The sequence below is a fragment of the Oxyura jamaicensis genome, chromosome Z (assembly GCF_011077185.1).
Source record: "Oxyura jamaicensis isolate SHBP4307 breed ruddy duck chromosome Z, BPBGC_Ojam_1.0, whole genome shotgun sequence".
NCBI classification, from domain to species: domain Eukaryota; kingdom Metazoa; phylum Chordata; class Aves; order Anseriformes; family Anatidae; genus Oxyura; species Oxyura jamaicensis.
The window spans coordinates 26,211,764-26,228,130 of NC_048926.1; the positions used below are offsets into that span (position 1 = coordinate 26,211,764).

Below are 16,367 nucleotides of genomic sequence, written 5' to 3' on the forward strand. Positions count from 1 at the left end.
TGTGTTGCTGTCTCTTAGCCAAGAGTGTACGTTTTGAGTGATTGTTACTACCACATCGATGCAATGTCCTTAATGCTGCCAATCAATCCTTCTTAATGGAGGAACACACCTGGAAGTATAGATCAAATGAATGAATACTTTATTCACCTAAAAGAGAATCAGGATGCCAACTTATTGCCTGTCAGGGATACCATTCGTTTGTATTTTAATGTGGTAGCCACTATATAGACTGAGGATGACTCACTCTGTTTAGTAGTCCACCCAGTAGCAACTGACTAACAATAATTAAACCTATTTTGTTGCAGTCTCAAAGTGAAAAGGTCAGATTACACTGGCCAACATCCTTACCTTCTGGAGATGCTTATTCTGCTGTGGGGACTCACCGATTTGTCCAAAAGGTAAGATATTTCCCATGATTTTCTCAGAACAATGGGCTGACTTTTGATGTTTCTCTATAATTTGTATTGGTAGGTGAGATTGATTTTTGTAGGTGTTTCTAGTAACTTTTAATGGTTTACTCCGTTTCAATTGAAGCAGCTCAAATTGTAGAAGGGCTGTTTTCTCTCTTGGCTCAACAAATACTTATTTGAATGTTTATTTAGAATACTCTTGACTTGCATCAAGATTGCCAGAGATATTAAAGGGAAAAAAAAAAAAAAAACAATTTGCTAACCTCCGTTTTTAAGATTCCTTCACCAAAATTTGTTGAATTGATTAAAATAAAGTTTTTTTAAAAAATAAAATTTTCTTGTATCTTGATCTGTTGACATTTTTTAGTGTTACTGGAAACACTATGCTCCTCAGTGCCTCACTGGGAGTATAATACATAATAGGTGCATGAAATCAGCATTTGCTGCTGTGCTTGCTGCTTATGGTGCTTTTGTTTTCCTTTTCTTCATTATCTTGTGCTTGCAAGTTGGTACTGAATGCTCTGTTGTGCCTTTGTTCTGATTACTTGGTTTTTTCTTTGTCTGTCTCTGGTAGCCCTATAGTCGCTCTTCCTCCATGTCTTCCATTGATCTAGTCAGTGCCTCTGATGATGTTCACAGATTCAGCGCACAGGTACTGTATTAATGTGTAGAGTGGGGGTTGCATATCTTTGCTGTATTTCATCCTCTTCTCTAAAACCTAGTTTTTTTGTTACATAAATCACTGCTTGCTTCAAACTAGTACATTGAGACAAACAAAGGACTTCTCTATTAGTATACTAAGTGGTTGTCTTTTTACATTCTGCTTGCATGCATATCACTCCTGCAGAGGCCTAAATCTTGTGAAGTTTTTGGAATGGTTTCAATAGCTTTAAATAAAAATGCATACACCTTAAATTCTGCATTTTTTATTATTGTAAAAGTAGGATAACACCTGTTTTGTGTGGGATGGAGATGGTCTTTGCTTTGAATTGATGTTCTTGTTTTTAAATCAGATTTAATTTTGTCCTTAACATTTGTCACTCTTAATGACATTAAGATGCTAACTATTAAGGTTCAGTACTATTGTTTTCTCCCTCTAGTAAAAACATCTGAAAGGTTATAAAGTGTATTGTTAAAGATTGTGGATATGATTTTTTTTATTGAATAGTTTCAATATATTCATGGATCCTTTGGAAAGTAAATCTGATTTCCTGTATATGCAAATGTAGTTATATATACCAGTAATGCACAAAATCATTTTAAGTGCTTGCCATGACAATCATAGCTTAAAGTTGAATTAATTAGGTGATGTCACGTTTGCTCTTTAGTCTCAAAATGTTGTTCAAACATGGCACGTAGGCCATTAGTTTCCTTCTGCTATGGTCCATATCTTACTGTGAGTCAGTCAGACCTGCTTCTGTGATCTGTTTTGTCTTTTTTTGGATACCATTTTCTAACAATGCAAACAAGCTGCTTTATCAAATAGAAGAAATGTTTTTTCTTTTAATTAACAGAGCCTGGAATCATACCACCTGCAGGCATTACTGCCATCTTTGTGAACATAACCCTGGCACTTACACTTGCTTATTGGAGTGAAAGCCTAACACTTGCCTTGACCTATTGCTGTCAGTTAACTGTAAATTTTGACTTACTGTGAGGGGAAGAAGTATACAGGTTGTATTACACAGCATTGATAGACTCACCTACTGATAGTCCAAGAGTCGAGTTAGAATGTTGTTTGTTTGAAAGGAGGGGGCAAATCAAGTAATAGAAAGCAAATTTGAGTCCAGAAGTAGGAATTGGTTATCTATCAGGCTGTGGATGCTCAATACAAGGGGAAATCATAATCACTAAGGTATGCAGGCCTTCTCATTTTTGTGTCTTTTATGCCAGTGATAGCATTTGTGCTTCTATATGGTAATCCGAGCTCTGAGTATTAGAGCTCTGGTGTGGCTGAAAAATTAAGCATTTAAAAACAAATCTGCGGTTGACCATGTCCTTATCACAATAAAGCAGACTGAGATTAAAGATTGTGGCCAAAGGGACTGGAATAAGGTGGCAAGGCATTGCTCTTCTCAACTGCTGCATGGATTATACGAAGTAGAAGTTACCACCCAGTGCCTTAAAATGTGGTTTTGAGTTAACAGACTCACTGCAGAAAGGATGATCTTAGTTTACAAATTCTTTTCCACCATTACCTCATTATATTTTACATAGAACAAATTTCTACCAGACCAACAAACTAGTCTACCTGCTCTGGAGCTTCATTACTGATGAACAGACAGGTAACCTGCCTGCTCTAAGGAACCTGCTTTGGCAGGGGGATTGGACCCGATGATCTTTTGAGGTCCCTTCCAACCTCTGTGAACCTTCCAATTCTGTGATTCTGTGAAAAGATATCTGAAAGCATGAAGAGAAAAGCAGTATGCTATCTTTTGTTGACAACCTGCCTTGGACCTTTTAAATATAAAATTGGCCTCCATCCCCTGGCAGGGGATTTGGCTTTTGGAAAGGCAAGCAAACATCTTGATTCTGAATAAAAGTGACTTGCTTCTAGACCTCATTCATACCAAGGGAGTTTTGGTGTCAGGAAAAGGTCAAGTAGAAACTTGCAGCTTTGTTTTTAAAATTGAGACCTTTCAACATATATTCTGATGGGAGCTGTTTCTTCACTGTGCTTTCAGAAAGACTTTGAGTTGTTACTGCCAGCTGAGTGGGAGGCTGCAGGCTTAAAATTCTGCAGGTGTTTTGCAGATCACTTTATTTTAAAGGACTATCAGTTTTTAAAATAGATTTAGCTGTTGAGGGCCTTTTAAGTGAAGAACTGCCCACTTAATTTTCAGCCTAAGGCTGCATGATATAGAGGATAGGTGTGTTTTTGCAGACTATTTCTGTAGCCTGCCAAGAGATATTACTATCCCAGGGGTAATAATATGACCTCTCCCATGTCAAAGAAGCTGTGAATATTAACTCTGCCTAATGCAGTACCTAAAATAGATGCAGGTTTATAGACAACAGCCTGCAGGTAGATCATAGGTAGTTTGGATAGGTAATGTGTACAAGACAGTTGTAGGCATTGCAGTTCCTTGGTCAAGTGGAAGCGATTGCTTGCTAGTGAAAAACAGCTCTGCTCAGCAAGTTGCAGTAGTGATACCTCTGTGTCCCTAAATTTAAAGGGCAGCTGTCTGAAAGATGCATGGTGAGGCTTTCTGTCTGAAAGAAGTGTGACCTAGAGCTAGTGAACTGAATATTTAAGTAGTCCATGTTCTCTTATTTGACTTGGATAGTACTCCCATTGTGTCACTGGAGGAAAAAAAAGTTTTCTAGGAAACTTGTTAATAACTGTCAGGAAAAGATGACTAGTCTAAAAGCAGAAATACAGATCTTGCTGTTTTTTTTTAGTTCATTATAACGCAAGAGAAAAAGAAAACTCAAGAACTGGACAGATAAATTGTGTTTATATAGATAAGTGTACAGTTAAACTGAAGTAGAACTTCAGTAGATTTTATTTTGATGTTGTGCTTGGAGGACTTTGACTTGATTCAATTACCTTTCTTTTCTTCCTGGTCTTAAGTGTATTGCCTAAAAAATACATTTTATAAAGAGAATTACTGTTTAAATTAAAAGTAAAAACATATTTCAATTCCATATCATATCAGAAAAGACAAATCATTACTTAATTTTGCTTTCTACATGTTCTACTACCTGATCAAGTAATACTTTTCCTTTTTAAAAAAACACTTTTAGTAATTCAGGAAAACAGTGTCAATCACATGCTGTGTCAAGTTTTAGTAGTCACCTACTGTTTAGGTGAAAATTTAGTAAGTAAATCGTTTACAGAATTTGTAAACATTACACAGCAGTGTATACCTTATTTTTGTCTCTATTTTTGTTTGAGTGTGAATGGGATTTGGAAATGGTGGGAGCAGGAAAAAAAAAACTGAAAAATTATAGAATAAGATTACAAATACATAATAAAAACACAAGTAAAAATGCATTTTCTGTCCTACCAGCCATTTTCATGCACATCATATAGAATAGAATAATGACATAGCTGTACTAAAATTATAAAGTAACTGGCCTTTAAGGAAAGCACACAACTAAGTAATTTTAAATGAGAATTTTATAATAGATGAGTCTCTGCATCTTAATTTTATGTAAGAATGTGAGCGTTTGTCTTTTTTTCTATTTTGCTATTGTGCAAAGCTGTCAGTGAAACAGAATAGCCAAGTTTTGCTCATGAATGTTTCCTTCACTGCTGTTCCGATACAACTTTTACTAAGCACTCAGCTTTTTAGAGCTGATCTGTGTTCCTGTATTGGGTTTCCATGTGTCAACCACAGCAGTCCACCCCTACTTCCCTCCCCCTGCCTTTGTTCAGCCTTTTAAATGTTTTTTATTGGTTATTGGTTCTCAAGTCTTACAGTGCATTGTAATTGTGTTTAGAGATACCTTGACCAATTTTCTGAATGCCAAATTGAAAAAGTCTTAGGGTAGAAGTATAGTGAGTTTTGGCAGTTTATAGGTACAAAGGGAGGATGGGCAGTACCCATAAAGAGTGAAGTTATAATTGTAATCAAGATTTTGGCATTTGTTTCTGACGTCCAGAAGTATCTGTTCTCGGTGTTTGATAGAGAGCTCTGTTGTCCTAGTTCAGCTCCTGCACAGGATTTCAAGTAATCATTTGTGGCTTCCAGTACTGTACAGCTGCCTGTCCAAGAAGATGAAAGAAATAATTAGAAAATGTATATCTTTTCCTTTAAAGGTGGAAGAGATGGTACAAAACCATATGACTTACTCCTTACAAGATGTAGGAGGAGATGCCAATTGGCAGCTAGTGGTTGAAGAAGGAGAAATGAAGGTAAATATTTGCTTTTTTGCTTAATTAATATGACAGATATTTTTGTTCTTTTTGAATACTACCTCTCAGTGAGTTATGCTGTTAGAACTTCTGAAGATGTCGTTGTTTAAGCTAGGACTCGAGTCTACAAGAGCTGCAGCTTCCTATGTAACTCTAAGAATAGCTTTGTCTTTATGGATACTTTCATTCCCTCCTACTTAAAGCTTGTTATTAAATGACACAGAATTTCAACGTATAAGAATGTTACATGGTAGCAAGCTACTGTCAGCTATTCTACTGTGCTTTTGTGGATCCTTGTATGTAGTGATAATGTAGCTTAATCCATTTTGTAGTAGAGATTCTCAGAATAATGGTACTTTAATGTGTACTTTAATGCTAAGAACATCTTTGTTAGTCGTTACCAGAGAAATATGTTATGACAAATCATTCATGCATTAGTGTTCCAGGAAGTTTTTTTAAAAAAATGAACTGGTGTTCATATTTTAATTGTTTAAAAGTTCAATTTTGATATTTCTGTTCTGTGTGTCATCCTTTGTATTTGGCCACAGGTATACAGAAGAGAGGTGGAAGAGAATGGAATAGTTTTAGATCCCTTGAAGGCAACACATGCAGTTAAAGGGGTAACAGGACATGAAGTTTGCCACTACTTCTGGAATGTTGATGTTCGTAATGACTGGGAAAGTAAGGAATCAGTTCTTAAGTCTTGCATGTCTATCAGCAATCAAAAAATTTTCTGCAAGCATTGTCCAAATGCTTCTTAAACTCCAGCAGCCTTGGTGCTGTGACCTATTCTTTGGGGAGCCTATTCCACTGCCTGACTGCCCTCTCAGTGATTAACCTTTTCCTAATACCCAACCTGACCATCCCCCAGTACAGCTTCATACAATCCCCATGGCTTCTGTCACTGGGGGAGATCAGTGCCTCCCTGTGGGCTCCTCATCATGGGTAAGCTGTAGGCTGCCATCAGGTCACACCCCTGTCCCCCCTTCTCAAGGCTGAACAAAGTGACTTGTTCTGCTTCTTGCATGTCTTCCCCTCTAGACCCTTCACCATCTCTGTAGCTTTCCTCTGGACACTCTCGAATTGTTTTATGCCCTTATATTATGACGCCCAAAACAGCACACAGTGAGGCTGCACCAGCACAGAACAGAGCGGGAGAATCATTTCCTTTAACTGGCTAGCAATGTGGTGTTTGATGCACCCCAGGGTATGGCTGGCCCTTCTGTCTGCCAGGGGACACTGCTGGCTCGTGTTCCACTTGCCATCAACCACAACCCCCAGATCTCTTCCTGTGGGGCTATTCTCCAGCCTCTCATTTCCCTGTCTGTTTGTTGCCCCGGGGTTGCCCCCATAGACTTACATGCAAGCCTAAGCCAGCATATCAAGCATATTGTTTATAACATTGATCTAATATCAGTGCTTGTTTACTGATGGATTTCTTTCCTTTTTGTAGCAACGATTGAAAATTTTCATGTCGTGGAAAATTTAGCTGATAATGCAATCATCATTTACCAGACACATAAGGTAAGACTCACCCTCCACCTGTATACGTACATTACCAAAACAGTTTTGGGCACATGTGCTCTAATCTATTTTAAAATGCTTAACTAAATGTACTGCTCAAAAAACAGTTCAGAACAAGTTATTTATGAAGCTGCAACTTTGTCAACTTTTTGAACGTGGCTTGATAGCATAAGTGCTAGTGCATGTTTATGATATAGCATGAAATAACAAATTAGGATTGATTTTAATCTCCAGTAATATAACCTCCAGCAATTGCAACTTCACTAAAAATGTTATTTGAATTGCAATCCAGTAATTGTTGCCTAACAGGTTCAAAAAAAGAAAATGGTAACTAAGAGTACAGGTGAATATTTAATCTTGCATGATTCCAAGTGTTAGTATACTCGGAAATTTCAGCAAGTATTTTTCTGAGATAATTTTACCAGAAATGCTGTTACCTTAAAACAACCATAAAAGAAGACTTGACTTTGAATATGGCGGTTCTGTGAACTGTGTAGTGTTGTGGTAAAAACTAGGCATTTTTAATTCTACCAAGTGTCAGGAAAATGGCTTCCATACAGCTTCATATTTTATCAGATACTTTTGATTCTGAAATTTTCTATTACAGAATGTCAGTTTACAGTATCTGTCTTGCTAAAGTAATTGCACGTAAAATTGCACTTAAAATACTGTTGTTAAAATATTTTTTAATTTTCTCTGTCCTTCCATGCTTCTGGAGGCCTAGCTAACTGTAGATGCATCTGTTTATACTTAACCAGTGTAGTTAATAGTGTAGTTTGTACCTTACAAGTATTAACTAAAATGTGAACCTGAGGCTGAGAGAACAGGAAAGGAACTGCCTCTTCCTGTTTGTCTATGAGAAGTATTGCAGCTTGGCTCTTTGCCAAAGGCCTTTTTTTTACACAAGTGCAGCAGTGTAACCTGATACGTATTTATACAACAGCTATGATTTTTCTGTTTCAGTTTGGAAAATTGCATGAAATTTTTAGCATAGAATTTAACATAAAATCATAGACCTTTTTTTGGTTTGGAATTGACCTTTAAAGATCACCCACCTCCAGCCCCTACCCCTCTACCCTGAGCAGGGACACCTTCCACTAGATCTGATTGCTCAAAGACCATCCAGCCTGGCCTTGAACACCTCCAAAAACTTGTCATCCACAACTTCTCTGGGCAACCTGTTCCAGTGCCTCACTGCCCTCATAGTGAACAATTTCTTCCTTATACCTAACATAAAAGTACAATTTTTTAGTTAAAAACCTTTCTCTTGTCCTATCTCTACACACCCTTGTAAAAAGTTTCTCCACCCTCTTTAAGTACTGAAAAGCTCCCCAGAGCCTTCTCTTCTTTAGGCTGATCACCCCTCAGCCTGTCTTAATATGAGGGGTGCTCCAGCCTTCTGATAATCCTCATGGCCCTCCTCTGGACTTGCTCTAACAGCTCTATGTTGTTCTTGTGCTGGGGGCCCAGGATGAACTCAGTGAGTTGGTCTCACAAGAGCAGAGCAGAGGGGGAGAATCACCTTCTTCAACCTGCTGGCCACACTTCTTATGACGCAACCCAGGGTACAGCTGGATTTCTGGGTTGCAAGTGTCCACTGCTGTCTCATGTCCAATTTTTCATCCACCTGTATCCCCAAGAACTTTTCCACAGGGCTGCTCCCAGGACCTTGCACTTGGCCTTATTGAACCTCAAGAGGTTCACACAGCCCCACCTCTCAAGCCTGTCTGGGTCCCAGTGGATGGCAGCATCCATTCTCTCCAGCATGTCAGCCACACCACACAGCTTGGTGTCATCCACAAACTTGCTGAGGGTGCACTCAAACCCAATGACTGTTATTAATAACTAAAGATCAAACAGTACTGGTCCAAGTACTTGATGAAACTTTTTAACTTGTCTGATCTTGTTTGTCTTAATTCTTTTTTCCTCTGTCTAAAGATTAAAAAAAAAAAAGTACTTGCACACTTTTTAAAAGTTTATCGTGTGTCTCTCTGCAGAGGGTGTGGCCAGCTTCTCAACGGGACGTGCTATATTTGTCTGCCATCAGAAAGATACCAGCATTCAGTGAAAATGATCCTGAGACATGGATTGTATGCAACTTTTCTGTGGAACATGATAGTGCTCCTGTAAGTATTATTTTCATTCTGTCAGGTTCTGCTTTTAAGTTCCCACTTTTCTCTTACATGGTGATAGTGTCACAATAGAAGTGTAAGGTAGGTTTTGGGTCAGAGTAATCATGCAAAATACAGGTTATTTTAAAAGCCAGTGGAACAGTGACCTGGGTGTTCCAAGCCAAAAGCCATCTTTCCTTAATGGTTGGCAGATCTAAGGTTTTGCAAAAGATTGAAAATAAAACTTTTGAAGATGTGAAGACAGTTTAAAAAATCAAGACTTCTTATAGTATCAAATCAATAACTTCTTTGTTGTCAGATGTGGGAACAGGTTCGTATAACTTTAGATATAGGACCTCTTAAACTTCCAATGTACACAGTTCTGCCAGAGAATAGGCAGTGAATGCCTTCTTTGGAGTGTTTCTGTGCCTATACCATTGCCTGTTTATAAGGGAAAAGTTACTTACGTCTTTGAATTCAGTTACATTATCCTTTAACTGCTTCCTTACTTGTTTGTTACAATAATTGAAGTAATTAACTTCTAGTATGTATAAAGCAAATCAGAGATTCAGGCATTTCAGTTTAACCCTTTACTTATTGACCATATACCTTTCATTTTGTTCGCATTCCTGTTAATCATTTGCTAGAATGCATGCTCTCTAAAACGCAGCTTCTTGGCTGTCTTAGACTCTGTAGAAAATTAAGATGTTACAGTCAAGCATGTGGAAATAAACTTAGTTTGAAGCTTATTAATGTTTTTTTTTTTTCTTTTTGGCAGCTGAACAATCGCTGTGTCCGTGCCAAAATAAATATCGCTATGATTTGTCAGACGTTAGTAAGCCCACCAGAGGGGAACAAGGAAATAAGCAGAGACAACATCTTATGCAAGATTACATATGTAGCTAATGGTAAGTCTATATTTCTTTTCAGTGTGACATTTATGATATATGATTATTATTATAAAATACTGTTTTTAATAATATGCACGATTAAAATATAATTATAAAATATAATTACTCAGCTATCAAGAAAAAAGTTAATGTGGTTTTCTCTTAAATATACAGGACAATATTTGTGGTATTCATGTTCAAAAAGACCTGAATTTGTGCTACACCAATCAGTGAATGGTGGCATTCATCATGTGGCATTCTGGGAGGAACAAATTAGTGTATAGCTTAAGTACAGAAATTTGGGTGGAGGGAGGTGGGTAGACAAAGTGTCTGCAACTGTGATGCTTTGCAATAGCTTTTAGTTTCAGCAATAGTAAAGTTTTTTTATTCATGTATTGCTGTTGAGTTTTTCCCCCAGTTTGTCTTGTTAGGCTGAAAAGCTGCAGATAGTAAAGACACAGTTCTTACCCACAGTATTAAGAAGGTACAAATATGTTTTGTATGAGGATGTTTGCAAGCCTTATAATCTACTCTACATTTTTTTAACAGATAGAATCCTTGGTATTGACTTAAATTATCAAAGCCAAACTGTATTGTTACTGTACCCAGTATTTAGAAGTGTGTTATAATACTGGAACCACATAGCTATTAGCTTGTCTCCTGCAGCTACAAAACACTTTAAGAGTATCTCACATGCTTATTATTCTTAACCACCTATTACATGGCTTATTAAGGAACACCAAAGTCTGGACAATGAGTTCTATAAAACTTTGACATGTAGGAGTGATGTGACTCGTACTAAGTCCTGTACAAATGCTGTTATATAATGCTAACCTCTGGGGTTATAAAGCTGCTTTGTTTCCTGTTTCAAAAATTTCCCAATTATTTGAAAATACATATTTTCAATGACAAATTCTGAACTATGATTATATAGGAAGTGGCAGCTTCTTCTGCAAGATACTTGAGCAATTAATTTAAACATATTTCAAAGCTTGTCATATTATAAAGCCTCTCAAAAATAACTTATAAGACATTGGCTATGTAGCAATTTTGCAGAGAGATGCAGCAGTAACTGAGAAGTTAATACTAATTTCTGTTGTATTTGAAATAAGAAGTAACTTGAATCTTCCTGGGTGTTTTGTTTTGTTTTGTTTTTTTTAAGTACTTAGAAAATATCAACTTCCATTTGGGCACTTCCAAAAGATTCACAATAACTTATTTTAATGTTTTCTAAGTAGTGGCATCATAAACCTGGACTGAACTTGAATGCTATGAGTAGGAAGTGCTACAGTACAAGCTGTAAGGGCCTAAAAAATTATTATTCACTGTTATTATTTCAGAAGGAGTTGCAAGAATACAAGCTTACATCTGCATTTCTAGCTTTATAGGATTTACTGTATTTCAGTGCCTTTCTTCCTGTCTATTTGTAGTGAATCCAGGAGGATGGGCACCAGCATCAGTGTTACGAGCAGTGGCAAAGCGAGAATATCCCAAGTTCCTGAAGCGTTTTACATCATATGTGCAAGAGAAAACAGCAGGAAAGCCTATTTTATTCTAGTACTAGCAGGTATATATTCTCTTTTAATTTCTTGATTCACTGCTTTAAATATTTAAGGCCAACAGAAGTATGCAATCTAGAAATGTTTTATCATAGTTAGCATGAATTCAATGTTTATTATTAACCTATGTATGCAATATGCTTCTTAAAACATTCATGTGTTATTCACATGGAAAAATAATACTTGATAATTTATGTAGCCCTTATTTTTTGTAGACTTACTAGCTCTTGCAAATTTTCATATGCATGTCTATACTGGTTTTCTCAATTGTTGCAGATGTTTTGTACATCTTTTGAAAAGAATACATACTGAACTATCTCTAAAGCCTCATTAGGTTTTGATATCTATATCAGGTGGCCAAATATCACTAGAATTAGAATATTATGAAGGTCAAAGTATTCTTTTATATTGACAGAATAGTTTTGATCTGTTTTTTTTATTAACAGTGGAAGTTTTCTGACAGACCAATGTCAACCACTAGGATATTTTAAAGGTTGTGACCTAAATTTTCAGTCTTTTTGGTAAACCTGAAAAAGAGAAGCGATTTACAGATGCCTTCTGAAGTTAGTGGACATATTTTTATGGTATATGCCATTGTGCTAATCTAAAATGATTTTAACATTTAATTGATGTGACATTAGGAAAGGATTTCCCAATCGCCTGAGGCTCAATCTGTCAGACATAAGCATTTGTGCAAAGTAAGGCTTTGCTTTGCTTAATTTTTGTTAGTGCTTAGACTGTAAGCCATAGAATTACAGCCACACAGTAGTATTTGGTAGCTCTAGTATTAGAGCGAGATCTGAAAGCAAGCTTATCACTTTTCTGTGCATGACACAGGCTGCCTCTATTTTTAGGCTCTATTTGTTATGCCAGATTTCAAGTCTTTGTCATCTGATCCTTCTGTAACAGGTAGCCCTGTAATATCTGGTTCACAGTTTTAATTGTGTATTATTAGAGATAGTGTAGGTGAGCCATTAAAAATATGGCTGTCACAAGCCAACAGTTGGAATGTGATTATAGCAGTGCACATAATATTTAAGGGCTTAACAATTTCTTGTTTAGTGTTTGAAATTTACAGTGCTGTATTTTTGTCATTGTTGTCTGCAGTGAACAGAACAAGACTGGGTGAGCATTCCACGTTGGAGAAATGACCATGCATAGAGCACTCCATGCTGGAACGAAGGATCTACAGTCTTCTTATGGCCCAAATCCTAGGCTTTGTATACTGAAGTGAAGAAATGTTGCAACACCATGAGGCTGAATATTTAACACTAGATCTTTCCTGCTAACTTTTCTTGCTGAATCAGTGTGTAATTATAAATACATGTATTGATAACATGTATATGGCTCTATTTTTCTTTGCTTGCTTTGGACAAGGAAGAACATACAACTTTGAATCACCAATGTGAGTTACTGCTTTTATTTTAAGCAACTGGCAGAATTTTGTGGTCAGCCTTCCCCAGATACTTACATAGTTTTTGTGCATGTCTAAAAAGCACAAATGCACATATAGCATACTGTATGTGCTTTATATGCATAAAAATCTGTAGTATTTTGGGGCAGGGGGGTAGAAAGAGGAGTTCAGTAAAGCCTAGGTGAATTACTGGCAGGTTTTGTTTTGCTTTGTATAATCATAGTTCATTGCTGCTGGTTTCTATAATGAATCATCTTGTTACATAAATTGTCAGTTAATAACTGAGGGCTGTCAATATCCTTATGACTTTGCCTTTTCTATTGTCTTACTCTTATGAAGATCTTTGGCTCTGAAGGAGTAAGAGTGTGAAAAGCTTTATTTTTTTCCAGATATCTTTATATTTCTATTGTATTTTTTAGTTATGTAATATGTGCTACAGAATTTTTGTTATTAAACATGACCCAGAAATTTCTGGAAAGATTCTATGTGAGAGGGCAAGAGACTGCCCAAAAGCTAGAAGACATCTGTCCATGCTATATGTGGACTGCTTTCTTGCATGATATCTAGGGGGCTTTTCTGAAGCTGTCAGAAGGTACACTATATTTATTGAAGTAATTTGGACTACATAGGACAACATTCCCAGTCTAGAATGAGGATGAATACATTATTTTCAAATCCTGCATGTGTTTTCCTCACCTTAATAAAGCCATGCTATGAGGCTCATGTAGAAAGTGAGTTGTGTTGATACTTGCCACTTGATCAAAAACCCTTCAGAGCTATGACAGTGCATAGTTCTTATTGGAAAGTTCCCTTTAGTTGCTGTGAGAATTTAAATGTCAGATATTTGCCTGCCTTTAATTCTGGAGATGCTCATTGGGAGAGGACTCTGGCAGACTGGTTTTTGCTTTGAGACATGTTATCCGTGTCCTGTAGTTGGAAATTATTCAGAGCCTACTGGGTGTTTCACTGACCTGTGTATTTCAAGGAAAAAGTTTGATATATTTTTTCAAAAGAAAGTGAAAGTCTTATTTGATATAGTATGGTAGGTGCCTGAAAATAACTATAAAATAGTAACTTAATGAAGATTTGGTGAATGATTAAATGTGATCAGTGCAGTATTGGAAAAAATTTTCACCTGTTCATTTTCTCTATAGAGATGGTCATACCTAACACATGATTACACATGCACAGAGATTTCATGCTCCGTAACTCTACCTTTTTTATTTGCCTTTCTCTAAAGGTGTGCATGGAATATGCCTTATTACAGAATTACTCTGTTAATTTGAATATGTAGAAAAGTGCCTATATGGTAGTGCTAGTAAGGCAAATAAGACAAAAATTTGTACATGTTTACTATATCACCAGTGAGCATTTTATATAGTGATGATAAAAAATAATTCTTATACCTCAAATATACTTCATCTTTTTACAATCAACTAAACAATGGTTCATTCACCATAGCCACTGATGGGAACTTCAAAAAAAAAAAAAAAAATGGTCCAGAATATGAAAAGTTTAATTCCTTATTTGCCTTTTCTGGTAATAGTTGTTGAACACAGGCAAGTAACTGTTTCTTAATTTAATTGGATAGCTTTATTTTACAAAGGTATGGAAGTTTACAAAGCAGTATATAAATCTTTTATTATTAGTTGCATTTGCACTAAATGTGATGTACTTTTGCGATTTATTCTGTAAATAAAATTACACTACAGATACTCTTTGTAAGAAATACACTTTACTTTTAGATAAAGGCACTGGTACTTCACTACAGCTAGCCCTGCCCAATCAGTATTGTAAGAAGGCTTCCTAAAAAGCTACAGAAGTACTTGCAAGATTGAAACATAGATATTAATTGACTTCTTAATTTAAAAAAAAAAAAAGGCAGCTTTCTACAGGCCTCAGATTGTCTGTGTTTTAAGTAACCATTAGATCCTTTCTTGAGGAAAAATCTGAAGGACTTTTATGGTTTTATAAAATTTCCCCTTTCTTCTGAACCCAACTGTTTTTCCAGACACTGCCACATATATGTGCACTCTTGAGTTCACTTCATCCTGTTAATGGATCTGTAGCATTTATACTACGATTTCCTTTGCAGAAGAAGCCCCTAACTGTAGAAGGGATGTTTCTATAACTTGAACCAATTTGGAGGGCTGAAAACGCAGCAGTCTTCTCCATTTAATATTGTTTTCTGAATATCTCTTTTGGGAGAATTTTGTTGTTGCTGATCTAGATCTGAAGGAAATTACTTGATGAAACCTTTAAGGGGAATGAGGATGAGCAATAGGCATTGTTACCCTGTCTGAGAACCTGAACATCTCACTTGGAGAAATTTATCTGTGAAAAATGTGATACATTTTGGGGGGTGGAGGGAATTACCTTTTACTTAATTGGGCTGAGCTGGCATATCTGAAGTTGTGCAGATTTCTTTAAACTAATCAGATTGTCCACCTGTATTTTTGTCAAGTTGTACAGATAACACTGTATTTGAATTGCCACTGTTCATCTACAGACTCAAAACATGAATCATATTTTTGAGTACTTTGAGTGTGTAGAGTGTAACTGTTATATAATAGCTTTATAATCCTAATGATAAGTTTTAAAAATTAAAAGTTGGCTCTTCCATGTTACAATCACAAATTTAAAACCAGTATTTAAAAGTGAAAAGTATTAAAAAAAAAATTATGAAGAAAAACCCTGGTTTGTAGTTATTTTTAACTTTTCAGTGCTCTAAGGAAACTTACTTAAAATGTTTTACGTTGTAACCAACTTTTAGATTGTGTATGAAGTTGTATACCATACTACAATGTATGTACAAATTAACAGAAAGTAGCTTGCTTGTATTATTACTGAGGTTACTGAAATGAAAATTTGAATGCCACGTCAGCTGTTTATATATGAAAAGCTCATTCTGTACTATCATATCAGAAGCATGTTAAAAATGTTCCTGTACAGTATAGTTTTAATATAGAGTACTTCCAAAGTTGTATTTAAGCTTTTGCGTTTGTTTGTACAGAACTAACAACATTATGAAAGCTTCCCTGTCAACAATGGAGATCCAGGACTGAGAAGTGCCAGAGGATAAACTTGTGTTTTTGTCTAATGTGTGAAGAATTTTTAAGAACTGAGAATAACTTCTGCAGAGCAAGCTTTTTTAATAGCAGGAATAACTGATTCCATAGAAAAAGGTAAACTTTAGCTCTGCAGCATCAGGCAACAACTGTGGAGGACTTGGACAAGCCCTGCCAATGAACGCAGCTGTTTTAGCTGGAAAAAAGGATTTTTTTTTCCCATGCAACCCTGCACTCCTCCCCTTTAAAAAAAAAATATGTATTTATATACATGCAGAACTTACATTGCCAAGAATGTAATTTAATAACACATGCTTTTTAGTATGGAGAGGCTGAGCATTTCTGTAGTTATGGTACTGATGTGAGTAATTACAATATAATCTGACTGTGAATCACAGAATTGCTCAAAGTCAGCCTTGAACACTCCCAGGGATGGGGCTTCCACAGCTCTGGGCAACCTGTGCCAGTGTCTCAGCCTCACCCCCCTCTGAGTAAGGAATTTCCACCTTGTATCTAATTTAGTTTAATAC

At 36.3% G+C, this 16,367-nt stretch overlaps 1 protein-coding gene across 3 annotated transcripts in view; it reads left to right on the forward strand.

Moving 5' to 3' along the window:
* CERT1 (ceramide transporter 1) overlaps positions 1–15,461 on the forward strand; it is an 80,620-nt gene extending 65,159 nt beyond the window's left edge. For 2 of the 3 annotated variants that reach the window (XM_035309579.1, XM_035309581.1), the window contains 9 exons: positions 306–398; positions 985–1,062; positions 5,176–5,271; positions 5,820–5,952; positions 6,725–6,795; positions 8,793–8,921; positions 9,685–9,814; positions 11,227–11,363; positions 12,463–15,461. In XM_035309579.1, the coding sequence (XP_035165470.1) occupies positions 306–398; positions 985–1,062; positions 5,176–5,271; positions 5,820–5,952; positions 6,725–6,795; positions 8,793–8,921; positions 9,685–9,814; positions 11,227–11,354 (858 nt within the window). In that variant the 3' untranslated portion in view covers positions 11,355–11,363; positions 12,463–15,461. The remainder of the gene's footprint in view (positions 1–305; positions 399–984; positions 1,063–5,175; positions 5,272–5,819; positions 5,953–6,724; positions 6,796–8,792; positions 8,922–9,684; positions 9,815–11,226; positions 11,364–12,462) is intronic. The other variant, XM_035309580.1, reaches the window with a different exon arrangement.
* Positions 15,462–16,367: the final 906 nt, after the last annotated feature.